The sequence below is a fragment of the Gorilla gorilla genome, chromosome 10 (assembly GCF_029281585.2).
Source record: "Gorilla gorilla gorilla isolate KB3781 chromosome 10, NHGRI_mGorGor1-v2.1_pri, whole genome shotgun sequence".
NCBI lineage: Eukaryota > Metazoa > Chordata > Mammalia > Primates > Hominidae > Gorilla > Gorilla gorilla.
This window is the reverse complement of record NC_073234.2, coordinates 68894379-68922165: the sequence shown is the minus strand read 5'-3', so window position 1 is coordinate 68922165 and position 27787 is coordinate 68894379. Positions and strand designations below refer to the sequence as shown.

At 40.3% G+C, this 27787-nt stretch overlaps 1 protein-coding gene across 13 annotated transcripts in view; it reads left to right on the top strand.

The window, feature by feature from the left end:
- BICD1 (BICD cargo adaptor 1) overlaps positions 1-27787 on the top strand; it is a 278578-nt gene that overhangs the window by 187434 nt on the left and 63357 nt on the right. For 12 of the 13 annotated variants that reach the window (XM_055357923.2, XM_055357921.2, XM_055357926.2 and 9 more), the window contains exons 3-4: positions 2096-2248; positions 13832-14257. In XM_055357923.2, coding sequence (XP_055213898.1) covers positions 2096-2248; positions 13832-14257 — 579 coding nt within the window. Of the gene's footprint in view, positions 1-2095; positions 2249-12550; positions 13195-13831; positions 14258-27787 lie in introns of those variants that run through there. The other variant, XR_008670351.2, reaches the window with a different exon arrangement.

The window sequence follows — 27787 nt, the reverse complement described above, 5'->3', positions numbered from 1 at the left end:
TAGGAAAGTCAGGTATACTTCCAGAGCTGGCTCTCTGTTAGGATAGAGACCTTTAAAATGTTACTAGTGATTGCAGATGTCACCCTACCCTCCTGCAAAGATAACAGTGCATTTACTTCTGTCACTATAGATTAGTTTTGCCCACGTATTCTTTTCTTAGGGCTGCCGTAACAAAGTCTGGGTGGCTTTAAAACAACAGAAATTTATCGTCTCACAGTTCTGGAGGCCAGAAGTCAGAAATCACGGTGTCGGCAGGGCCATGCTCCCTCTGGCAGCTCTAGGGAAAGACCTTTCCTTGCCCCTTCCTGGCTTCTGGTGTTTGCTGGCAATCCTTGATGTTCCTTGGCGTGTAGATGGGTCACTTCAGTCTTTGCCTCCATGGTCACGTGGCCATCTTTTCCCTGTGTTTCTTCACATAGTCTTCCCACCCCACACGCAGAAGTATGTGTCAGTTTCTGTGTGGCTGAATTTCCCCTTTTTATAAAGACAGCAGCCCTATCGGATTGGGCCTCCTCTAATGATCTCATTTTAATTTTTACCTTTGTAAAGACCCTGGGAGTTAGGACTTCAACATGTCTTTTCTGGGAGACAATTGAACCTACATAGCATGTTTTTGAACTTTACATGCAGAATCATATTGTATGTAGTCTTTTGCATCTGGCTTGTTTCAGTCAATATATTAGTGAGATTCATCTGTGTTGCAATAGCAGTTTCTGTTCATTGTCAGTCCTACCTACCACTATATCAAGGCTCCGCAAATTATGGTGTGAAGGCCAAATGCATCATGACTTATTTTTTTCCCATATGGATATCTAGGTATTACATAAGAAAATGTGGTTTTTGGTTTCTATGATACTTTCTCCCATATTTCTCTTTGTTTGAATAGGAAACAAATCTAATCCTTAATTAAAAGAAAACTTTCATATCCCATCTTTCCATGACTGTGAATATGTTACATGTATAAATGTTTATATCTGTTATGTGGTCATTATACATTTTGAACTAAAACATAGCTTATACTTGCCATATAAGTTTATGGAAAAAGTTAAATATTTTACTTAATTGATTGATTTATATCCTGTAACTTTACACATAAGACCTGGTAATATAAGCTTGTTGTTAAAAAAAAAATTGAAATGATCCAGAGGACATAAAATCAAACTAATAGGCTCCTCTCCTTATCCCTGTGGCTTGCCCAGTCTAATCCTTTATAAGTCACCACTACTGACAGTTTTCTGGATATTCTTACAAATATTTTTTCTGACATGGAAGTGTACATGTATCTGTGTATGTGTGTGTTCCCTGTATTTCTAACATACCTGGGATCCTAATATGCATACTAATCTATGACTTGCTTTTTACATTTAATAATATATTGTGACTACATTTCCATTTTAGTACAATAAAGTTTCTCCTCATTCTTTTTTTCTGTTTTTGAGATGGAGTCTTGCTCTGTCGCCCAGGCTGGAGTGAAGTGGCCTGATCTCGGCTCACTGCAACCTCCGCATCCCAGGTTCAAGTGACTCTCCTGCCTCAGCCTCCCGAGTAGCTAGGATTACAGGCGCCCACCACCACGCCTGGCTAATTTTTTTTTTTTTTTTTTGTATTTTTAGTAGAGACGGGGTTTCACCATGTTGGCCAGGTTGGTCTCAAACTCCTGACCTCAGGTGATCCACCTGCCTTGACCTCCCAAAGTGCTGGGATTACAGGTGTGAGCCACAGCGCCCGGCCTTTCTCATTTCTTAAAATAATTGTATAATGTTCCATTCAATGGATGCATGATAATATGTTCCCCAAATAGCAAACGTTTAGACTGTTTCCAATTTTTTGTGTAAGTATACATGGATTTATTTCTGTTTTTATTTACTTCTATGAAAACATACTTAAGAATGATTTTTAGATGTTGAATTGCTGGGTAATATATATGTGCTTTTAAGTTTTTGACAGATACCACTAAATTGCCATTCGAAAAAAGGCAGTAACAATTTACACCCCATGAGGTATTTTTATTATTATTTTTAACTACCAGGACTTTACACCTTGTAAAATCTACAATAAGAGAGTTATACATTGACTGTTTACTCTGTTGTTTCAGAACAATGAGATGGTGGAGCTGCAGAGAATACGGATGAAGGATGAAATCCGAGAATATAAATTCCGGGAGGCACGGCTCCTTCAGGACTATACTGAATTGGAAGAAGAAAATATCACATTGCAGAAACTAGTCTCCACACTGAAGCAGAACCAGGTAAGGTTTAAGAAATTTTTTGTTATACTGAAGATGGATCTACATCTTCTGACCACTAGGGTTAAATCTCCAAACTTGTCAGAATTTATTGTTACTCTTTTATCTTCTCTCATTAACATTTATGTACTGCAATGTCCCAACCCTCCTATTTCAGCTAAAATATAGAAGGAAAAAATACACCTGTAAGTAGTATAGTGTACACTAAAGTTTTATTGAATAAGAAAAAGAATTTTAGTTTTTATTTTAGCTCTGTGTTCATTTATTTCATAAGTCAAATGTATCGTAACAAATTTAACCTGACAACTTCTCATTAAAATCCTGAGTCTTAGCCGGGCATGGTGGTGTGTACCTGTAATCCCAGCTACTTGGGAGGCTGAGGCAGGAGAATCACTTGAACCCAAGAGGTCAAGGTAGCAGTGAGCCCAGATTGTGCCACTGCACTCCAGCCTTGGTGACAGAGTGAGACTCCGTCTTAAAAAAAAAAAAAAAAAAAAAAAAGCCTGGGTCTGTAAGCTTGTCTATGAGCTTAGGGTCTCCCTACAATCACTGGTCTCTCACTCCCTTAAAATTTTTTCTGTAAATTGCTTTCAAATCATAGAGGGGAATGGATTATGAAGTATAAATCAAGAAGAGCAAAATTATAAGAAAAAGAGGCCGGGCGTGGTGGTTCACGCCCGTAATCCCAGCACTTTGGGAGGCTGAGGCGGGTGGATCACCTGAGGTCAGGAGTTTGAGACCAGTCTGGCCAACATGATGAAACCCCGTCTCTACTAAAAATACAAAAATTAGCCAGGCATGTTGGTGGGTACCTGTAATCTCAGCTACTCAGGAGGCTAAGGCAGGAGAATTGCTTGAACCCAGGATGCGGAGGTTGCAGTGAGTTGAGATTACACCACTGCACTCCAGCCTGGGTGACAGAGTGAGATTCCGTCTCGAAAAAAAAAAAAAAAAAAGAAAAAGAAAATGCCTGTTTTCTTTTTCAGCTGTAACCTGACTACAAAGATTACATTTGTACATTTAAATGATTTTTTTGCTGTAATGGGGGTTTGATAGCTTAATTTTCCTGATTGGTTTGCATTGTGGATTTTCAGAACTATTAATAATTATTGAATCTGTAATTTTAGAAGAATTTATTTATGAATACAGTTGAATCAAGTAGTTAATTAAGCAAAGGTGAATTGGATGTTCGAGTTCTTTCCAAGGTGCTTCCTCAGAGACACCTCTATTCTGGTCTAAACGCTGTTGCCACCTCTCAGTTCAGATCAACAGCCTATGTGCCAGGCGCTGTGCTAGGTTGGACAGACACAAGAATCCATAGGGCATGATTCTTCTCCTCTGTAAACTTAGAAGCCAGCCCAGATGTATGCTTTTACCTCACTCCCTTCCTGAGTTGGTATCTACATGATACACTGATTGATTGATTGATTGACAGATATAGTTTTGATAGATATAAGGGTTAAGAGGGAAAAGAAAAAAAATCCAGAAGACAAAAATCCATGTAGTGGCACAATTAAAATTTGATTTCTTTTTTTTTTTTTTTGCGACAGAGTCTTGCTGTGTTGCCCAGGCTGGAGTGCAGTGGCATGATCTCAGCTCACTGCAACCTCCACCTCCTGGTTCAAGCAATTCTCCTGCCTCAGCCTCCTGAGTAGCTGGGATTACAGGCATGAGCCACCACACCCAGCTAATTTTTGTATTTTCAGTAAAGACAGGGTTGTACCATGTTGGCCAAGCTGGTCTTGAACTCCTGAGCTCAAGTGATCCGTCCACCTCAGCCTCCTGAAGTGCTGGGATTACAAGCACGAGCCACAGCGTCTGGCTGAAATTTGATTTCTGATCATTGCCACTTCCCCCAGATTTGGAGTGCTGGGGGGAAGTCATGTAAGGGGACAGTTTCAGTCCATCAAAAAAGGGCTACTGGAGTATCCCCATGTGTTTCTGCCTCATTCCTTCCGTAAGCACTGAATCCCCATATGTGTGCTGAGGGCTGGCCATTCCAGAGGCTCCCCAGGTCTTGATTTGGCTGGGATAAGTGAGCTCACAGTGGAGAAATGTAGACTTAGAAAAACACATTTGTAAAGATGCTTCTCAAATACTTTTTAAAATAAGAAGGGGTTTTTTTGTTTGTTTTTTTGAGACGGAGTCTCATTCTGTCACCAGGCTGGAGTGCAGTGGCGCGATCTTGGCTCACTGCAACCTCTGCCTCCTGGGTTCAAGCGATTCTCCTGCCTCAGCCTCCCGAGTAGCTGGGACTACATGCATGTATCACCACGCCTGGCTAATTTTTTATATTTTTAGTAGAGATGGGGTTTCAACGTGTTAGCCAGGATGGTCTCGATCTCCTGACCTCATGATCTGCCCGCCTCAGCCTCCCAAAGTGCTGAGATTATAGGTGTGAGCCACCACGCCTGACCTAAGAAGGGTATTTTTTTGTGGTCCTTTTTTTGGTTATTGATGAAACACATAGAGGATTTGAAACAAATTTACTTGAAGTGCAGCTATTTAAAGTGGCCCTTCCTTCCCAATTCCTACACTCCTCACTGCTCTCTAGAGCATGGTGAGAGCATGATCAGCAGCCTCCCTGGAGAGCCTTCCCTGACTTCATGTGGAGACTGATGGACTCAGGAGGTTAATGAAGGCCAGTATTAGATATTCTTGAAAGACTGCCAAGGTATCCCTTGAGTATTCATTAACCCAGTTGCCGGTTCTGGGAGAATTTGTACTGTCATTCCTGTTGTGAGTTTCCGCATGCCCTTTTCCCAGTAATTGAAACATGGAATCCAATGGTTAACTCAGAAGTTTTTTAAAAAGGAGGGGGGACTTACACATTTTTTATTTCCAACATGCCATATGCTAATTTTCCCAATTAAGCATCTAATTAATTCATTCAAAATCATTTTCTGCCCAGAGCACCATTCTGGTTTATTCCCTGAAATTGGGGGAACTGAAATGCCACAAGTCTCTCCCAGCTAGGAAAATGCTGTGTTTGTTTCCAGTAGTAACTGATCTTTCTTTATAGATGCTAGCATCTATCATAAACTCTCTCTAATCAATACAGTTTTTTGGTTTTTGGGGTTTTTTTTGAGACAGGGTCTTGCTCTGTCACCCAGGCTGGAATGCAGTGGCTTAATCTCGGCTCACTGCAACCTCCGCCTCCTGGTCTTGTGACTCGGCCTCCTGAGTAGCTGGGATTACAGGCGTGTGCCACCATGCCCAGCTAATTTTTGTATTTTTAGTTGAGACAGGGTTTTGCCGTGTTGCCCTCCCTATGTTGCCCAGGCTGGACTCAAGTGATCGCCCACCTCTGCTTCCCAAAATGCTGGGATTACAGGCATGAGCCACCATGCCCAGCCCTAATTAATGAAGTGTTAAGTACAATATTGTATGTACAAATGCCACAGAGTTTTTTAAAGAGATGACAATGAGTAGCATTCGGTCACAAAATTGGACTGTGTTACTTTGTACCGAAGTTCCCGATACGTTGTATAGTCCTTCAGCCTGGTTTCATGTTTCTCTAAACAGCAAAGCTACTACCATTTTAAAATGCTTAGTTCAAAGAATTTTCCCTTCTGAAGTATTATTTTTCTTTTAGTTATTTATTATTTTCTAAGTACAGTGTAATTATTGTTTAAAAAACACCTCTTACTTTCTATAAAGAGTCTATTTATTCATTTGTTTACATTCCATTTCCTTCCATTAACATATAGCACCTACGATAGAGCCTGATCCACAGTAGATATTAAATAAATACTTGTTGAAAGAATCAAAAAACTGGCCAGGCACGGTGGCTCATGCCTGTAATCTCAGCACTTTGGGAGGCTGAGGAGGATCACTTGAGTCCAAAAGTTTGAGACCAGCCTGGGCAACATAGGGAGACCTCATCTCTACCAACAACAAAAAAAAATTAACCAAGTGTGATGATGCACACCTGTGGTTCCAGCTACTTGGGAGGCTGAGATGGAAGGATTGCTTGAGCCTGGAGGTTGAGGCTGCAGTGAGCTGTGATCACACCTCTGTACTCCAGCCTGAGCGATAGAGTGAGACCCTGTCTCAAAAAAAAAAAAAAAAGGGAAAAGAAAAGCAACAATTCAATCACACTTCTATTATGAAACATTTCCTCCAATGTCAGGTAATAATATATAAGAATATCACCCTGGGCACAATGGCTGATGCCTGTAATCCCAGCACTTTGGGAGGCCGAGGTGGGTGGATCGCGAGGTCAGGAGTTCGAGATCAGTCTGGCCAACATAGTGAAACCCTGTCTCTACTAAAAACATAAAAAAGAAATTAGCTGGGCGTGGTGGCAGGTGCCTGTAGTCCTAGCTACTCAGGAGGCTGAGGCAGGAGAATCGCTTGAACCCAGGAGGCGGAGGTTGCAGTGAGCCGAGATCACGCCACTGCACTCCAGCCTGGGTGACACAGTGAGACTCCGATCCACCTCAAAAAAAAAAAAAAAAAAAGAGGCTGGGCGTGGTGGCTCATGCCTGTAATCCCAGCACTTGGGGAGGCCGAGGCGGGCAGATCACCTGAGGTCTGGAGTTCGAGACCAGCCTGACCAACATAGAGAAACCCCGTCTCTACTAAAAATACAAAATTAGCCGGGCGTGGTGGCACATGCCTGTAATCTCAGCTACTAGGGAGGCTGAGGCAGGAGAATTGCTTGAACCTGGGAGGCAGAGATTGCGGTGAGCCGAGATCATGCCATTGCACTCCAGCCTGGGCAACAAGAGTGAAACTCCATCTCAAGAAAAAAAAAAAAAAAAAAAGGAATATCATAAGGTAATATCATAAAAGACCTAGGAAATGTATTCAGTTGTTTTATTTCATTTAACTGGTATTTCAGGGGTATCTCTCTATGAGATCATGTACTTTTTAGAGACAAAAGATACAGTCACTGGCTCAAAGAGCTTGTAGTCCCAATAGGGACTCCTAGCAATTTGTGTAAGTGAATATTAAAGCCACATGTTAGGTTTGGCAACACAGGGATAGATTAAGATCTTTAGAGTTCCTAAGCTCTGAAAGGATTATGATATTTAACCTTGACCCTCATGTAGTTAAAAATAAAGTTATTAAACTATGAAGTTGCCATAAGGAATCCTAATAAAGCACTTATTTTTCCTATGGTGACTGCTTTGATGTTGTCTTTAAAATATCAAACACCAGTTTTTAAGCACCTTCTTGTTCCGTTTCTTGCTTCCTCTGCTTTTCTGGGGCTCTAATCACATGGTGCAGCCTTACAACAACGGCACAGAAAGGAGTGATGAGTTTGCCTCAGTGGGCACCAAAGACTTCACAGTTAGGATGAGATTCTTAACTTAGGTCTTAAAAGAGGAATAAGAGTTTTCCAGATGACAGCCTTTTCCCAGGTGGAGAAACATGAAACAGCTGGGTGAATAGTAGGAGCTTGTACCACATTTGAGTGAGTGGTGTGAGTGAAGCTGCCCAGACAGAAAGAGATCAGGGCCGGGCACGTTGGCTCACACCTGTAATCCCAACACTTTAGGAGGCCAAGTCACGAGGATCACTTGAGTTTGAAACCAGCTTGGTCAACATAGTGAGACCTTGTCTCAACAAAAAAAATTTTTAAAATGAGGCGAGAGGATGACTTGAGTCCAGGAGGTTGAGGCTCCAGTGAGCCATGATTGTGCCACTGGACTTCTGCCTGGGTGACATAGCAAGAGATCGGGTCTTACAGGAAGTCTAGGCCATCAATTGAATAAATACTACTGAATTTTAAACTCTGCAATGCAAACTAAATTAATGTCTTCAAGTCAAGCCCAGCGTTAGCAAACTTTTTCTGTAAAGGGCCAGATAGTAAGTATTCTAGGTTTCGTAGGTCGCATGATCTCTCTTGCAACTACCCAGCTCTGCTCTGGTAGAAGCAGCCATAGACAACATGTAAACAAATAAATGGGAGTGTGTTCCAATAGAACTGTCTACACGAAAATAGGTGGTGGGCTGGATTTGCTCCGGAGGACATACTATTTTTTTTTTTTTTGAGACAGAGGCTCGCTCTGTCGCCCAGGCTGGAGTGCAATGGTGCGATCTCGGCTCACTGCAAGCTCAGCCTCCCGGGTTCACGCCATTCTCCTGCCTCAGCCTCCCAAGTAGCTGGGACTACAGGCACCCGCCACCATGCCTGGCTAATTTTCTTGTATTTTTTAGTAGAGACGGTGTTTCACCGTGTTAGCCAGGATGATCTCGATCTCCTGACCTCATGATCCTCCTGCCTCGGCCTCCCAAAGTGCTGGGATTACAGGCGTGAGCCACCATGCCCAACCAGGACATACTATTATTGGACAACCTCTGGTCTAGGCCATCAGTTTAACAAAGATTGCAGCAAAACAGGTCTACAATGCAAACTAAAGTAATGTCTGCAAATATAAGCTTATCACATAATCTGGGGCAGTCAGAGGGTTGGTTGAAATACTAGGAAAGGTTGGCAAGAGGTGTCCTATGTTGTCCAGGGAAAGAAAAGGAAAGGGTTGAGAGGAAGATGACTTTACGGTATTTTTTTTTTTTTTTTTTGGAGATGGAGTCTAGCTCTTTTGCCCAGGCTGGAGTGCAGTGGCGCAATCCTGGCTCACTGCAAGCTCTGCCTCCCGGGTTCATGCCATTCTTCTGCCTCAGCCTCCTGAGTAGCTGGGACTACAGGCGCCCGCCACCATGCCCAGCTAAATTTTTTTTTTGTATTTTTAGTAGAGACAGGGTTTCACTGTGTTAGCCAGTATGGTCTTGATCTCCTGACCTCATGATCCGCCCACCCCAGCCTCCCAAAGTGCTGGGATTACAGGCGCGAGTCACTGCGCCCGGCCCAACTTTACAGTATTTAAGCAGGCCTGAAAGAAACCATGACACAAGGAAACACACTGTTGTCTGAACCAATTTCCAAGTTGCCTTTCTTATAACCACACTGAGGGCAATCCTTGCTTCTCCTTTCATAAGGAGGTAAAGGCCCTTCTGATTTCCATACTCCTTCATCCCAAGTCACCTGCAAAGCAGTAAATCATGTTGAGCATGCGTTTATGGATTCCTCTCTTCCTCCACACTTCATCCTCAGTTTCCCCCTGCTTCCTGGCTAACAAATTGAGATTCCTATAATCAGAGAATGAACCTTTCATTTCACTACCAGAGATAAAGTGAAAAATGCATGTTTTTGCTTGAAGTAACAACCTAGTTGAAATGCAGTCAGTCAGCAAGTATAAAGGAAAGGTGGCTGGATGCTTTAGTGTGGGAAAGGTTGTTTGCTAGGTGGAAAAAGTTGGAGAGAGTCAGTCACAGGGCAGGAGCAGCGAACTCAAATGACCACAAGCAGCTTATAAATAGCATTAAGTACAAGATGTAAAGAAAAAGTAGAGGCCGAGTGCAGTGGCTCATGCCTGTAATCCCAGCACTTCGGGAGGCTGAGGTGGAAGGATTGCTTCGGTCCAGGAGTTTGAGACCAGCCTGGGCAACATGGTGCAAAACCTTGTCTCTGCAAAAAAAAAAAAAAAAAAAGCCAAGCATGGAGGTATGCGCCTGCAATCCCAGCTACCCAGGAGGCTGAGGTGGGAGGATTGATTGAGACTGGGAGATCAAGGCTGTAGTGAGCTGTGATCAAGCCACTGTACTCTAGCCTGGGCAACAGAGCAAGACCCTGTCACAAACAAACAAACAAAAGAAAAAGTAGATGGAAAAGGAACAGCCAGTGCTCACTTACAGGTGATTTTTGTGCTCTGTGAAGGTGGGCCCGGTGTTGCCTGAATTTTTTATTTTTTTATTTTTATTTATTTATTTATTTTGAGACGGAGTCTTGCTCTGTCGCCCAGGCTGGAGTGCAGTGGCGCGATCTCGGCTCACTGCAACCTCTGCTTCCTGGGTTCACGCCCTTCTCCTGCCTCAGCCTTCTGAGTAGCTGGGACTACATGCACCTGCCACCACGCCCCACTAATTTTTTGTATTTTTAGTAGAGACAGGGTTTCACTGTGTTAGCTAGGATGGTCTTGATCTCCTGACCTCGTGATCCGCCCACTTCAGCCTCCCAAAGTGCTGGGATTACAGGCATGAGCCACTGAGCCCAGCCCGAACTTTTGATTTTTTTAAAAAAGAAATCAGAAGTTTTCAAATGTGTGTGAAATCATCAGTTTTCTAAATATTGGCAATCAATTCCAAAAGTTTTATAACGTGTTACAAGCCAAATAAAGCACATCTATAGGCTCGATGGTCTATGGGCACCACTTGTGATCTCTGCTCTAAATCATTTGATGTCTGAATTGGTGGAAGGGACACGGGAGCACACACCAGCCTGGGGAGCCCACTAGAGTACAGAATGCAAACTACAGGGACACATGCCTTTGAGCAGGTAGTTGATAGCCAGGTGCTGTCAAGTTATTAGGTGTCCCAGGCCAGGTAATAACTTCTTGGAGTTTTGAAAAGTATATTTCATTTCCATGCCATCATGTTTGTAACATGCTATTTATAGTGCCCAGTTATCATTTTTCCCAAAGTGCAATTTTTCTCCCATGAAGTACTCATAATCTTAAGTAATGTAGTTGATATGTAACCCAGAAACTCCTACTTGATTAGAAGACAGTTATTGGTAGTATGCCATTGATAGATTTGTTAATTTTTTGTTATATTTATTCAGATGCATATTCATGGTAGAACAATTAGCACTTTCTAGTTTTCATTCTAAAGAATGGATATTGTAAATAATGGTCTCCAATACTGACTCTTTTGAGTAATTCTATCAGGGACATGTTGAAATTCCAATGACCTTTTTTTTTTTTTTTTTTTTTTTGCCTTAGAGGCATCTTTTGTACATAATGTATTTCTTTTTTTTTTTTTTTTCCTCAAGACGGGGCCTCACTCTGCCACCCAGATTGGAGTGCAGCGACACCATCAGGGCTCACTGCAGCCTTGACCTCCCTGGGCCCGAGTGATCCTCCCACCTCATCCTCCCGAATAGCTGGGACTATAGGTGCACGCCACCACACCTGGCTAATTTTCTTATTTTTTGTAGAGAGTGGGTTTCATTATGTTGCCCAGGCTGGTCTCAAACTCCTGTGCTCAAGCAATTCACCGAGATTACAGGCCTGAGATTACAGGTGCTGAGATTACAGGCCTGAGCCACCGTGCCCAGCCCTCATAATGCATTTCACACACCATAGTGTGGTGAGCACATTCTTTCACTGAAATAACACTATCCATATTCACATATACAACTGGCATTGTTAGAAACATCTGCTATACATATGTCTTTATGAGTTGCATCCTATTAGAGCACCACAGTGTTCCGGTGACCAGTGAGTGCTGGTTTACCATCAGCTTTCATTGTTCCCTTCTGACAGTGTATTTCTCAGTTTTTTCCTGGGCCCTGTGCTGCCCAGAGTAAAGGCTACATTCTTCACTCCTCCTCGCAGCCAAATGGCATAAGACTAGTACCAGCCAATGATATATAACAAGTGATGTGGGTAACTTTTAATGTCCTTAAAGGGAGACAGTGTGCTCCTCATTTTGTGCCACCGCTTAGAACATGATCAAATGGCAAGCCACCTGAGATAGTATGGTCTAGACTAGAAGGCTGTACAACAACAGAGGAAGAGCCTGGCTTCTGGATGACCTCATGGAGCAGGGATTCCCTACTAGCCCTTAACTGTCTACCTCCATACTGTTACATAAGAGAAAAACCTCTGGCTGGGCGTGGTGGCTCACGCCTGTAATCCCAGCACTTTGGGAGGCTGAGGTGGGTGGATCACAAGGTCAGGAGATTGAAATCATCCTAGCTAACATGGTGAAACCCTGTCTCTACTAAAAATACAAAAAAATTAGCCGGGCGTGGTGGCGGGCACTTGTAGTCCCAGCTACTCAGGAGGCTGAGGCAGGAGAATGGCGTCAACCAGGAGGCAGAGCTTGCAGTGAGCCGAGATCACGCCACTGCACTCCAGCCTGGGCGACAGAGTGAGACTCCGTCTCAAAAAAAAAAAAAATAGAAAAACTTCCGTCCTGACTAAGTCGCTCTTGCTTAGGTGTCTGTTACATCAGCCAGGCTACATCCCAACTAAATCTCTACCCTAACCTTTGCGAGACAAACCATTGCATTGAGATTATATAAAGGGAAGTTGGGGGAGAAAGAGAAATACATGATGATGATACTGGTCAATGTTCCCTATTCTTCAGTTTTTAAAATATTTTTTAAAATTCAAGTTCAAACTAATATATATGCTAAAATAAATATGAAACTAAGCGCATAGTTTGTATTAGCATCTAATATCATGATGACTTTATTTTACTTTTTCTACTTTATTTTTTCATTCTCCATAGTTCTTTATTCAGCAAATGCACATTGAACAGCAGAATTCTGTTTTAAACACCAAGAAGGAACACTGAAGCACTATGAGGAGTAATGAGGTGGATAAAAAAGTACTTCCTTTCTCTAAGGAGATTACAGTGTACTTGTGGAGATAAAATGTTTCTTAAAAGGTGGCATGTGATAAGTGCCATGGAAAAGATCCCAAGGAGGCATGTCGGCTCAGAGGAGACATCCCTGTCACCTGTGGGCCTTCATGACCGAGAGATTGTTTGAGGAGGTTTATTTTGATTGCATTTCAAAAGAATATTACGTCAATAACAATATATGGCCAGGTGCAGTGGCTCACACATGTAATCCTAGCACTTTGGGAGGCCAAGGCCAGAGGATTGCTTGAGCCCAGGAGTTCAAGAGCAGCCTGGGCAATACAGTGAGACCATCTCTACAAGAAATAAAAATAAAAAATAAAAAAATAGCCAGGTATGGTGGCACATGCCTGTGATCCTAGCTACTTGAGGAGCTGAAATGGGAAGATCACTTGAGCCCGGGAGGTTGAGGCTGCAGGAGCCATGATCATACCATTGCACCCCAGTCTGGGCAATAGAGCGAGACCCTCTCTCAAAACAAACCAACCAACAAACAAACAAACAAAAGCAATGTAGGTATTTTTTGTTACTGGATAGTTTATGTAACTGTTCTTTCAGATTCTGTCTATCCTTTAAGCACATAACAATGATCTTTGCATTTTCATCTTACTCTCAAACATTTTACTGAGATTATGTTATTATAATCGTTAAGAAATTTATCTCTGGGTTTAAAAATTTCCTCATTATTAATAAGGAAATAAAACAAAGTAATGGTGATGATACAATCTTTTCTTAGATTGCAAATATTCTCGTAAGTTATTACAAAAAATATTCCCTATTTATTGGGCAAACAGTGCCCCCTTTTGACCACTGGATCCTATAAAAGAAATCCTAAGACAATAGACTCTTCATCTCTGCTAAAAATTGAATTATACAGAGAGTTATATAGATGTATATTATTAGATCTAATTATATATAACATTTATGTTATATCACTATAATACCTAATTATATATTTTATATATGGTATATAATTTCTAAAGAAACTATCCTATATAACTTTAAGGAGATATTGTGTGCTTTTTATTATTTATTTTTTAGACTCATGTTGTATTTTGTTAAGTAATTAGGTCCACTAGAGTGTTTAATGGCAGTTTTGTAAGATCCACATTTTAGTTTTATGAATCTTCTTTATCCTGTCTGATTCAGGTTGAATACGAAGGCTTAAAGCATGAGATTAAGCGATTTGAGGAGGAGACGGTACTGCTGAACAGCCAGCTGGAAGATGCCATCCGATTGAAAGAGATTGCTGAGCACCAACTGGAAGAAGCCCTCGAGACTTTAAAAAATGAAAGAGAGCAAAAGAACAACCTGCGGAAGGAGCTCTCCCAGTATATCAGCCTCAATGATAACCATATCAGCATCTCAGTAGATGGACTCAAATTTGCCGAGGATGGGAGTGAACCAAACAATGATGACAAAATGAACGGTCATATCCATGGGCCTCTTGTGAAACTGAATGGAGACTATCGGACTCCCACCTTAAGGAAAGGAGAGTCTCTGAACCCTGTCTCTGACTTATTCAGTGAGCTGAACATTTCAGAAATACAGAAGTTGAAGCAGCAGCTTATGCAGGTAAGAACTTTGTTTAGGGCCGCTAGAGTGAATTTCTTGTAGATTGCATGTAGCATGTTGTGGGACTTCTGATTCTCGCATTTCACTTCCAGATTTCTTTTCTTTTTTCTTTTCTTTTCTTTTCTGTTCTTTTCGAGACAGAGTCTTGCTCCATCTCCCAGGCTGGAGTACAGTGGTGCAATTTCGGCTCACTGCAACCTCCGCCTCCCAGGTTCAAGTGATTCTCCTGCCTCAGCCTCCCGAGTAGCTGGGACTACAGGTGTCCGCCACCATGCCCGGCTAATTTTTTTGTATTTTTAGTAGAGACGGGGTTTCACCGTATTAGCCAGGATGGTCTTGATCTCCTGACTTCGTGATCCGCCCGCCTCGGCCTCCAAAGTGCTGGGATTACAGGCGTGAGCCACCATGCCCAGCCCCAGCTTTCTTTTCTAAATATTGCTTCTTCAACTAGAAACTTCGAAAGTGCAATATTTTAGAAAGACATGACAGAAGGAGCGTTAAAGAGAAATGCAGTCTCTCATTTGCATCACTTCAAGAAATGAACTTCTGAGAGCCACAAATTGAGTTCCAATGAAGTCTGAGAAAAGACAGAAAAAAGTTCCTTGGGCCGGGCGCGGTGGCTTACACCTGTAATCCCAGCACTTTGAGTGGCTGAGGCGGGTGGATCACCTGAAGTCAGGAGTTCAAGACCAACCTGGCCAACATGGTGAAACCCCATCTCTACTAAAAATACAAAAAATTAGCTGGACGTGGTGGTGGGTGCCTGTAATCCCACCTACTCAGGAGGCTGAGTCGAGAATCACTTGAACCCAGGAGGCGGAGATTGCAGTGAGCCGAGATCGCCATTGCACTCCAGCCTAGGCAACAAGAGTGAAAAGTCATCTCAAAAAAAAAAAAAAAAAAAGAAAAAGAAAAAAGAAAAGACAGAGCCTTAATGCATTTCTGATTAACAAAAGAATTCAAAAGCTTTATATACAAGTAAAATGATGGAAACCATGCAGTTTTTCATCACAAGCAACTGTGTATATAGCTTCCAGATTTATGGTTACATTTCACAGGAATACTTGAAGCCTTAAAAGACGTAAAGGACTTCCTATGTACAAATTATCCAGGATACCGTATGATTAAAAATACAGAACAGGTATAATCTAAGACCAAAGGATTCTTATTGCAACATGAGTTAAACCTTAAATTTTTAGCATCTTCAAAACAAATGTCTTGTGAAGAGTCCCAGCCTTGAACCTTACTTCCTGGTGAAATCGCTTTCTAGTTTAGAGTCTTGCCTTCCTGCCACACGTAATGGAAATGTTGTTTAAGGAACAGCAGCATTACCATCACCTGGGGGCTTATTTATACAAATTGTGGAGCTCCATGTAGATCTACTGAACTAGAAACTGAACTAGAAATCTGGTATAACAAGCTTGTTAAGTGATTAAATTTGAGGCTTAATCTTCAATCTCAATCTTATCTCTCCAAGGTTCTTCATGTATAGCTGATAATTAGAGGCTGTTAAGCCTCTGGCAGTCATCTGCCTCCACGGAAATGATGACTGGAAAAGTGAAATTAGCAGAAATAAGTAAGAGAACAGAGAGCCAATGATGTTGATTTGTTAACAGGTTTATTTTCTATGTCTTTTTGCTCAGTTTACACTAATATGACTAGATTGATTGAAACAGAAAACATATTTCCTTGTGAAAAAGTTTTACATGACAGATGTATTCATAAGAATTTGTGCCCCCCAGATTGAATTAATAGAAGTTAAATAGAAGTTTTATGAGTTTTGTTTAACTCTCATATTGGTGGCTTTGAGATAAGAAGTTAGTGGGTTCAGGCTTTTTGTTTATTCCTTTTGTTTTGGTGGCAGTGCAGAAGATAATAGGAAAAGAGGCTTCTATGCATGAAACAGCACAACAATTTTCAACCAGGTCATCTATTGGCTGAAAGCTCAGAGTTGTGCTCAGATTTAATTCTAAATGTGATCTGAATTGGGTAATACAAAAGTCTAAAAAAGATGAAAAGTTCAATTAAAAGAATGGTGGAAAACAAGTAAGTTCTCAGCAGGAGACTGGCTCTCCTGAGTTCTCAATAGACTGTCGTTTTCATTTGGATTAGGCGGTTCCTCATTGACAGAGAATGTTTTCTTCCTTGAGAAGGTTTAGCGTCTCTGATCCCAACTCATGAGATGCTGGTTACATTTTCCCAGTTGAAGTGATGACCAGAAACTCCCCATGTATTTCAAATGCTCTGAGAGTCAGCCACTAGTTGACAGTCATTCTTAGAGGACAGCACTTTACTTTCCCATGGAATGGGATACATTATACCTTCCTCGTTAGAGTGTCATGAAGGTTTATGAGTTATATGCAGAGTGCTGAGAACAGGGACTAGTGCACAGTAAATGCTCATTAATTATGAACTGTTATCATTATTTCAACTCCATTGGTCCTTTAATTTATTAGGCACTCACTTTATAATAATTTAGATAATTATTATTAACTATTATTTTTGGGCTATTAGCTCAAGGATAATCATCCCAAAAGGGACTGATGTGGATACTGGTAGGAATATAGAAAAATAACAGTTAAGTCTCATGGTGCAAGAAGGTCTGAAAAAGGATGTTCATTTAGCAAAATGTTAGGGTGAGAAAAACTTTGCTGGATAAACCCTCCGTCAGTCTATTAGAAAGCTGTGTCCCTTCAAATCTTTCTTCAACCCTTAACTGATGTTGACAGTTTGCAAAGATGTAGAGGGGCGCAGGTAGGTCCTTATATCCCAAAGTTTGCTCCAGATTTAGTTGTGAAAACCAGGTTCAACACAGGAAGGGCTTTGCAGCTTCCAATCTCATACTAACAACACTAACTGTAAATTTTTTTTTAGGTAGAATATCCATTTATCTTCTTGTAATCAGCATTTTTAAAAAGCATGTCAGCTTTTCCTAAGAATATATTTTATTCAAACGACTATATTAATGAGAAGTATACCTTCTCATGAACTATTTTTTTTGCAATACAGTTTTTTCCTTAGCCACACATCTTTTTGGGTTAAATTTATGTAAATAAACACATTTAAATAAACACATTACAAAAACATTACAGGATACATTGCCTAGAATTTATTGTAATTGGCTTTGATGTTAATAAGGATTAAAAATAATATGGCAAGTCTGATCAATGAGAGTACTGTGCACCTGAAGCATATATGTGTCAGTACCATTGTTCTGGAAATTATGAAGAGGAACCAATCAAATGTACTTTAAGTATAGCTATCTGGAATGCTTGGGGCCAGGTGTGTTTTAAAAATTCAAGTTTCAGATTGTAGAAAGGTAATATGCAGCATATACCACATAGATTGTGATATCTCCACTGGGATCAGATGCAGCATCCAGTGATCAAATAATATTAACATTTCTGCAGTGAAACATGAGTATTCACACTAAGAATAAGATGAGGACCATTAAAGGCCTTACACCAGTGAGGTGCCGTTTGGCTGCCCTGGGAGTTTAGGGCTGTCTGAATATTGCCAAGTGAGTTTTATCATAACCAAGTGAATTAAGATAAAACTTGATTTCGAGCTTTTTGGATTTTGCAGTTGCAGGCGTTGTAGGAATAGCACTGTCCTGTTGGGCAGCTGTCAGTTTTGCGCACCTCAGCTTATAGTGTCAACATACTTGGAACGTGACAGTTTGTATTTTCATTTTTTTTTATTATTATTATACTTTAAGTTCTAGGGTACATGTGCACAATGTGCAGGTTTGTTACATATGTATACATGTGCCATGTTGGTGTGCTGCACCCATTAACTCGTCATTTACATTGGGTATATCTCCTAATGCTATCCCTGACAGTTTGTATTTTCATAGTTCCTTTATCTCTTAGGATTTCTTCTGGCCTGGATCCAAAACACTGCACGGGAGAGAAGGCCTTGTGCCTCTAAATCCAACAGCTGTGCTTAGCTAACAGCTTATGACAGTGTAGAGGGGCACAGGCAAGGCTGTAACGCCCTGAACCAGGTGATATGCAGCAGTTCAGGTTTTCTTCCTTTTGATCAAGTACCCCTTTGATGGAGTAAGTTCAAGAGATCTATAGTACAACATAGTGACTATAGTTAATAACAATGTATTGTATTGAAAATAAAAGAGTAGATTTTAAGTGTTCTCAGTGTTGTAGAACCCCTAAATGTAGGTCCACGTGTTGGATGGGCAGTAAGCCAAATACTGACACATCAGTGCTTAGCAGCAGAGAAAGGTGTATTCATTTTGGCCAAAAATGACATCGTGGGAGAGGCAATCTGTCAAATCCTACCTGCCTTTGAACGTAACTGGGGGTTTTTGTGAGTAAGGCAGCTATGCAGGAGATGAAATCCCCCAATGATCAAAGTTGTTTGTGTCCCTCAGCTCAATCAGACTTCTGGATGCCATCAAGGAGGTCTGCATGACCTAAGGATCATTGTTCTTTGAAAGGAAAACAAGTTCATTAATCTTACTGGCTGCCAGGGTTAGGATGCAAAGTTAATCAATTATTAGTGACTACCATCTACCGAATGACTACGTGCAAGCAGTCATGCATGGAGGAAGAAAAGGACAAAGAGAAAGGAAAATAAGTAAAAAAAAACGTTTAATGATTTTGATAATATAGGCTTAGTTACATCACCACAAACATGATAAGTATGTCAGGTCATGCATGTCATAATTAGCTCAATTTCCACTTTGCCTACATATTTCAAAACATCATGTTGTACATGATAAATATGTACAATTTTTGTCAGTTAAAATAAATACATTAATTTGTTTTTAAAGAACTCCTTTGAAAACAGTATACCTAGTCCATACCCTTTCGGCCTTTTCTTCTCCTACAAGGCTCAATGTATGCCCATGATTTATGTTTTCCCATCCATAAGTATTTATTTAACCTGGTTCCAGGAAAAAAAAATGCCTCTGTCGACAAAGCAAGTCAAACTCTGTAAAATATTTTAAGAGATTTATTCTGAGCCGAGTATGAGTGACCATGGCCTGTGACATAGCCCTCAGGAGGTCCTGAGAACATATGCCCAAGGTGGTTGGGGTACAGCTTGGTTTTATATATTTTAGGGAGGCATGAGACATCAATTAAATACATTTAAGAAATACATTGGGCCGGGTGCGGTGGCTCACGCCTGTAATCCCAACACTTTGGGAGGCTAAGGTGGGTGGATCATGAAGTCAAGAGATTGAGACCATCCTGGCCAACATGGTGAAACCCCATCTCTACTAAAAAAAATACAAAAATTAGCTGGGCATGGTGATGCGTGCCTGTAGTCCCAGCTACTTGGGAGGCTGAGGCAGGAGAATCACTTGAACCCAGGAGGCGGAGGTTGCAGTGAGCCGAAATCGCGCCTCTGCACTCCAGCCTGCGACAGATCAAGACTCTGTCTCAAAAAAAAGAAAAAAGAAAGAAATACATTGGTTTGGTTCAGAAAGGTGGGACAGCTCAAAGCGGGGGCTTCCAGGCTATAGGTAAATTTAAACATTTTCTGGTTGACAATTGGTTGAGTTTATCTGAAGGCGTGGGATCAATGGAAAGAAAATGTTCAGGTTAAGATAAAGGATTGTGGAGACCAAGTTTTGTTGTGCAGAGGAAGCTCTCAGATAGCTGACTTCAGAGAGAGCAGGTTGTAAAATGTTTCTTATTGCACTTAGAAGGGTGCCTGGCTCTTAGCTGATTATCTCCTGGATCTGGAAAGGAAGGAAGGAAAACAAAGGGGGAAAGGGGATTCTCTACAGAATGTGGATTTTTCCCACAAGAGACTTTGCAGGGCAATTTCAAGGTATGGCAAGGAAATATATTTTGGTTTTCTTTCTTTGCCAGTATCAGATTGGAAAGTAAGTCTTGATATACAGGGTTAAATAAAACCCATCCGATGAGAACTTATGGTTTGTAGGGCATGAACTCCCCAGACCCCTTAGATAGGAATTTGGGCAAGATAAAAAAAAAATCAGAGCTTAGTCCTCACCTCTGCCTTAATTATCAGGAATGTTGAGTGAATTGTTTTGCTTCTCTGAGGCTCATTCAAAAGGGCAAGGTAATAAATTAGCCCCACAATTTGTCTCTGCCATGCCTTTGTTGGAACTAAGGAAAAAACAAAACAAAACAAAAATCAGGTCTCCTTCTTGAAGCCATCATACTGCCATCTGCTGGGAAATGGTAATAACAAGTATAAACATTTATAGCTACTACAATTTAAATAGCACCTCCTGGAGTTGTTTGCATACGACCCGCAGACTTCTGCATTGAAGCCCTGGTGATAATGCCATGCCTACTCTGTAGAATTGTGGGGACCAAATGGGATGGTAAATATGAAACTATGTATAAGTCATAACATTTTATAAATTATTGTCCTGGAAACTGCCATCAGGTTTCGAGATGCCAAGAAGGTCCCCACTATCCCTGTGTATAAACAGTCAATACATAAATTATAAAAAGTATGGGAAAGGCAAGTGGTGGTAAGCCTGTATCTAAATTAGGGACAGCTTTTTCTCAGAACAAATTAGAGTGAATATTTTACTGAACTGTATGCCTTCCTAGGTTATGGAATAAAATACAGGAATATTTTAAACTTAGCTAATCATGCTAAGTTTCACATAATACAGAAACATATACACAAAAAATACAGTAAGAAAACATTTTGATTAACCTCGGAGTCTCTATAAACTTGACAATAGTCCTTGATAGTGAATAGCTCAATGAGTGTCATCCTTTATTCATGAGAGAAGTTTTTCAGAGTATTATCGGATAAATTATTTTGGTTTTTTGGTGCCCTCAAGACCTCATTATTTCAAATAGGTTGTAATTGACATTTTCCAGTGGCAGTCAAATACCTTAATTAGTTTTATTAGAATGAAAATAAGTAGATCCTGTCTGGAAATACTAACTAAATTACTTAATCAATTTAAAGGTGTCCTGTCTGCTTGTGCTGAAATTTCTGTCTTTGATAAATAGCCTCTAACTTTACATCTGCATAGAGTCAAACTAAGCAGGGGAAAACTCTTTGGATTTTTTTTTCAGTATTATGCTGGGTATATAATTTCACATGTAGTATGAGAAAACAGTAATGTTTCTGTAAAACTAAAATTAATATATTTTGTTGCATCCTCATGGATGTGGAAGAAATAGATTCATATTATGTTTTGATCCACTCTATTAAAGGCAATTTTAGTTTTTTCTATAATGATTGATGTTAAGTGGTGATGGTAATTTGTTACATGTCCCATAAGAGTTCAAAGCAATTTTTATATATTTGCTTAATTGGTTGCTGCTTATAACAACTGTATGGGGTAGAGAGTATTATTATCTTCATATTATAGATAGGGAAACTGAGGCATGACTGTGTTATGTCATTAGTTCAAGGTCAAAAATCTAGTAAGTGGAGTTGCTACACAGAGACAGTCGAACAAGTGAAATATTATCTCTGCTTAAAGACTCACAGAATATTTATAGGATGACATTAATGAAAACAAGATTGGTTAGTTCTTGGGTTCTGAAACTTAAAGTGACAAGTATAATTATTTCCTAGTACAAAGCTGACAACTTAAGTGGCTAAACTATTACAGATTTTATAGAGATTACAAACTAGCTGGGCGCAGTGGCTCATACCTGTAATCCCAGCACTTCGGAAGGCTGAGGCAGGAGGATAGCTTGGGGCCAGGGGTTTGAGACCAGCCTGGGCCACATGGCAAAACCCCATCTCTACCAAAAATACCAAAAAAAATTAGCTGGGCACGGTGGTGCGTGCCTATAGTCCCAGCTACTAGGGAGGCTGAGGTGGGAGGATTGCTTGAGCCTGGGAGGAGGTCAAGGCTGCAGTGAGCCGTGACCATGCCACTGCACTCCAGCCTAGGTGAAAGAGCATGACCCTATCAATAAATAAATAAAATAAAAATAAATGGAATCATACAATGTGTGGTCTTTTGTGACTGGCTTCTTTCACTTAGCATAACATTTTAAAGGTTCGTCCATGCAGTAATATATCAGCACTTCATTTTCATTTCTTTCTGTTGTCAAATAATACTCAATGGTATGCAGATACCACATTTCATGTAACCATTCATCAGTTGATGGACATTTTAGTTGTTTGTTTTTTTAGCTATTATCAATAAAGCTGCTATGAACATTTGTGTACAAGTTTTTGTGTGCACATATGTTTTAATTCCCAGGGGGAGTTAATACTAGAGGTGGAAATGCTGGATCATATGGTAATTCTATGTTTTACCTTCTGAGGAACTGCTAGTTTTGAAAACAAATTGAGTGTACCATTTTTTATCCCCACCAGCAGTGTATGAGTGTTCCGATTTCTCCACATTCTCACTAACACTTGTTATTATGTGCCTTTTCAATCATAGCCATCCTGGTGGATGTGAAGTGGTATTTCATTATCATCTTGACTTGTATTTCCTTGATGGCTATGATGTTGAGCATCTTTTCATGTGCTTATTTGCTCTTTTGTATCTTCTGTGGAAAAATGTCTATTCAGATTATTTTTTGACTGGGTTGTCTTTTTATTTCTGAGTTGAGAGAGTTCTTTACTGATTTGGATACAAATCCCTTATCATGAAAGTGATTTATGATTTGCAAATATTTTCTCCCATTCTGTGGGTTGTCTTTTCACTTTCTTGATGGTGTCCTTTGATGTACAAAGGAGTTTTTTTTTTTAAAGAGATGGGTCTCACTATGTTGCCCAGGCTGGAGTGCAGTGGCTATTCATAGGCACAATCATAGCACACTGCAGCCTCAAACTCCTGGACTCTCCTGGCCTCAAGCAATCCTCCCACCTTAGCCTTCTGAGTAGCTGGGACTACAGGCGCATGCCACTATGCCCAGCTAAAAAAACTTTTTAATCTTGATGTGTCTAGTTTATTTTTTTCTTTTGTTGTTTGTGCTTTTGGTGTCATACAAAACTGTTGTCTAATCTAAGGTCATGAACATTCATGGCTAGGTTTTCCTCTAAGAGTTTTATAGTTTATCTCTTACATTTAGGTCTTTGATCCATTTTGACTTAATTTCTGAATATGATATGAGGAAGAGATCAACATTACTATTTTACATGTGGGCATCCAGTTGTCCCAGCACCATTTGTTGAAAAGACTATACTATTCTTTCTTTCCCCTATTGAATTATCTTTGCACCCTTGTCCAAAATCAATTGGTCATAGATGTATATATGGGCTTATTTCTAGACTTTCAATTCTATTCCATTAATTTATATGTCTGTTTTTATGCCAATACTATAGTATCTTGATTATAGTTTTTTTGTAGCAATTTTTGAAATAGGAAAGTTTGCTAGTTCTTTTTCAAGAAGTTTCTTCAGGACTGTTTTGGCTATTCTAGGTCCTTTGCATTTCCATATAAATTTTATGACCATCTTGTCAATTTCTGCAAAGAATCCAGCTGAAATTCTGTTGGAGTTTGCATTGAATATGTAAATCAATTTGGGTAGTATTGCCATCTTAACATTCAGTTTTTTGACCCAGAAACAGGGGCTGTTTATCCCTTTATTTAGGTCTTCTTTCATTTCTTTCAACAATGCTTTATAATTTTCAGAGTACAGATGGTCCTTGACTTGTGATGGTTCGTCTAGACTTTTTGATTTAACAATGGTGTTAAAGCAATACACATTTAGTAGAAACCATACTTTGAGTACCTATACAGCTGTTCTGTTTTTCATTTTCAGTACAGTAGTCAATAAATTACATGAGATAGTCAACATTTTATTATAAAATAGGCTTTGAGGGGGGCTGGGCGTGGTGGCTCATGCCTGTAATCCTAGCACTTTGGGAGGCTGAGATGGGTGGATCATCTGAGGTCGGGAGTTTGAGACCAGCCTGACCAACAAGGTGAAACCCCGTCTCTACTAAAAATACAAAAATTAGCCGAGTGTGGTGGCGTGCGCCTGTAATCCCAGCTACTTGGGAGGCTGAGGCAGGAGAATTGCTTGAACCCAGGAACCAGAGGTTGCAGTGATCTGAGATTGTGCCACTGCACTCCAGCCTGGGCAACAGAGTGAGACCCTGTCTCAAAAAAAAAAAAAAAGGCTTTGAGTTAGATGATTTTTGCCCAACTGTAGGCTAACGTAAGTGTTCTGGACACTTTTAAGGTAGGCTAGACTAAGCTAGAATGTTTGGTAGGTTATGTGTATTAAATGCATTTTGGACATGATATTTTCTTTTTTTTTTTTCTTTTTTGTTTGAGATGGAGTCTCACTCTGTTGCTCAGGCTGGAGTACAGTGGCACGATCTTGGCTCCCTGCAACCTCCACCTCCTGGGTTCAAGCGATTCTTGTGCCTCAGCCTCCTGAGTAGCTGGGAATACAGGCACGTGCCACCACGCCCAGCTAATTTTTATTTATTTTTTATTTTTTAGTAGAGATGGAGTTTCACCATGTCGGTCTGGCTGGTCTCAAACTCCTGACCTCAGCCAATCCACCTGCCTCAGCCTCCCAAAGTGCTGGAATTACAGGCATGAGCCAATGCGCCTGGCCATACTTAGGATATTTTCAATTTACAATGGTTTTATTGAGATGTAACCCCATCACAAGTTGAAGAGCGTCTGTATACATTTTGCACTTCTTTTTTTTTTTTTTAATTTTATTATTATACTTTAAGTTTTAGGGTACATATGCACAACGTGCAGGTTTGTTACATATGTATACATGTGCCATGTTGGTGTGCTGCACCCATTAACTCGTCATTTAGCATTAGGTATATCTCCTAATGCTATCCCTCCCCACTCCCCCCACCCCACAACAGTCCCCGGTGTGTGATGTTCCCCTTCGTGTGTCCATGTGTTCTCATTGTTCAATTCCCACCTATGAGTGAGAACATGCGGTGTTTGGTTTTTTTGTCCTTGCGGTAGTTTGCTGAGAATGATGGTTTCCAGTTTCATCCATGTTCCGACAAAGGACATGAACTCATCATTTTTTATGGCTGCATAGTATTCCGTGGTGTATATGTGCCACATTTTCTTAATCCAGTCTATCATTGTTGGACATTTGGGTTGGTTCCAAGTCTTTGCTGTTATGAATAGTGCCGCAATAAACATACGTGTGCATGTGTCTTTATAGCAGCATGATTTATAATCCTTTGGGTATATACTCAGTAATGGGATGGCTGAGTCAAATGGTATTTCTAGTTCTAGATCCCTGAGGAATCGTCACACTGACTTCCACAATGGTTGAACTAGTTTACAGTCCTACCAACAGTGTAAAAGTGTTCCTATTTCTCCACATCCTCTCCAGCACCTGTTGTTTCCTGACTTTTTAATGATTGCCATTCTAACTGGTGTGAGATGGTATCTCATTGTGGTTTTGATTTGCATTTCTCTGACGGCCAGTGATGATGAGCATTTTTTTATGTGTTTTTTGGCTGCATAAATGTCTTCTTTTGAGAAGGGTCTGTTCATATCCTTCACCCACTTTTTGATGGGGTTGTTTGTTTTTTTCTTGTAAATTCGTTTGAGTTCATTGTAGATTCTGGATATTAGCCCTTTGTCAGATGAGTAGGTTGCAAAAATTTTCTCCCATTCTGTAGGTTGCCTGTTCACTCTGATGGTAGTTTCTTTTGCTGTGCAGAAGCCCTTTAGTTTAATTAGATCCCATTTGTCAATTTTGGCTTTTGTTGTCATTGCTTTTGGTGTTTTAGACATGAAGTCCTTGCCCCTGCCTATGTCCTGAATGGTATTGCCTAGGTTTTCTTCTAGGGTTTTTATGGTTTTAGGTCTAACATTTAAGTCTTTAATCCGTCTTGAATTAATTTTTGTATAAGGTGTAAGGAAGGGATCCAGTTTCAGCTTTCTACTTATGGCTAGCCAGTTTTCCCAGCACCATTTATTAAATAGGGAATCCTTTCCCCGTTGCTTGTTTTTGTCAGGTTTGTCAAAGATCAGATAGTTGTAGATATGCGGCATTATTTCTGAGGGCTCTGTTCTGTTCCATTGGTCTATATCTCTGTTTTGGTACCAGTACCATGCTGTTTTGGTTACTGTAGCCTTGTAGTATAGTTTGAAGTCAGGTAGCCTGATGCCTCCAGCTTTGTTCTTTTGGCTTAGGATTGACTTGGTGATGCAGGCTCTTTTTTGGTTCCATATGAATTTTAAAGTAGTTTTTTCCAATTCTGTGAAGAAAGTCATTGGTAGCTTGATGGGGATGGCATTGAATCTATAAATTACCTTGGGCAGTATGGCCATTTTAATGATATTGATTCTTCCTACCCATGAGCATTGAATGTTCTTCTATTTGTTTGTATCCTCTTTTATTTCATTGAGCAGTGGTTTGTAGTTCTCCTTGAAGAGGTCCTTCACATCCCTTGTAAGTTGGATTCCTAGGTATTTTATTCTGTTTGAAGCAATTGTGAATGGGAGTTCACTCATGCTTTGGCTCTCTGTTTGTGTTATTGGTGTATAAGAATGGTTGCATTTTGCACTTCTTTTGTTAAATTTATGCCTGCCGGGTGCAGTGGCTCACACCTGTAATCCCAGCACTTTGGGAGGCCTAGGCAGGTGGATCACCTGAGGTCGGGAGTTTGAGACCAGCCTGACCAACATGGAGAAACCCCATCTTTGCTAAAAATACAAAATTAACCAGGCGTAGTGGCGCATGCCTGTAATCCCAGCTACTTGGGAGGCTAAGGCAGGCGAATCGCTTGATCCTGGGAGGCGGAGGTTGCGGTGAGCCGAGATCGTGCCATTGCACTCCAGCCTGGGCAACAAGAGTGAAACTCCATCTCAAAAAAAAAAAAAAAAAAATTATTCTGAAGTATATTATTTTTTGATAGTGCTATAAAAGCAATTGTTTTATTAATTTTATTTTTCATTGTTCACTGCTAGTATATAGAAATACAACTGATGTTTGTATATTGATTTTGTATCCTGCCACCTTGCTATACTTGCTTATTAGTCCTAATAGTTGTTTCTTAGTGAATTCCTTCAGAATTTCTATTAATATATACAAGAGCACGTCATCTGCAAGTAAAGATCATTTTACTTTTTTCTTTCCAATCTCAATACCTCTTATTTGATTTTCTCACCTAAGTTCCCTGGCTAGAACTCCAGTACAATGATGAATAAAAATGGCAAGAGCAGCCATCCTTGTTTTGCTCTGGGTGTTTCACAGATGCCCTTTATCTGGGTGAGGGAGTTTTCTTCTATGACTAGATTGTTGACTTTTTTTTATTATCACAAATGGATATTAAATTTTGTCAAATGCTTTTTCTTCATATATTGAGATGATCATGTGGTTTTTGTCATGTATTCTATTAGTATGGTATATGATATTTATTGACTCTTGAATGTTAAATCAACATTGTGTTTCTATGATTGCATTTGGTTATGTTGCTGGATTCAGTTTGCTAGTATTTTGTTGAGGATTTTGTGTCTATATTCATAAGAGGTCTTGGTCTTTAGTTTTCTTTTCTTATAATATGTTTCTCTGGGAGGGAGAGGTCGTTTGTTTTTTAGTTTAGTTTTTTTTTTTCTTTTTTGAAACAGTCTTGGTCTGTTGCCCAGGCTGG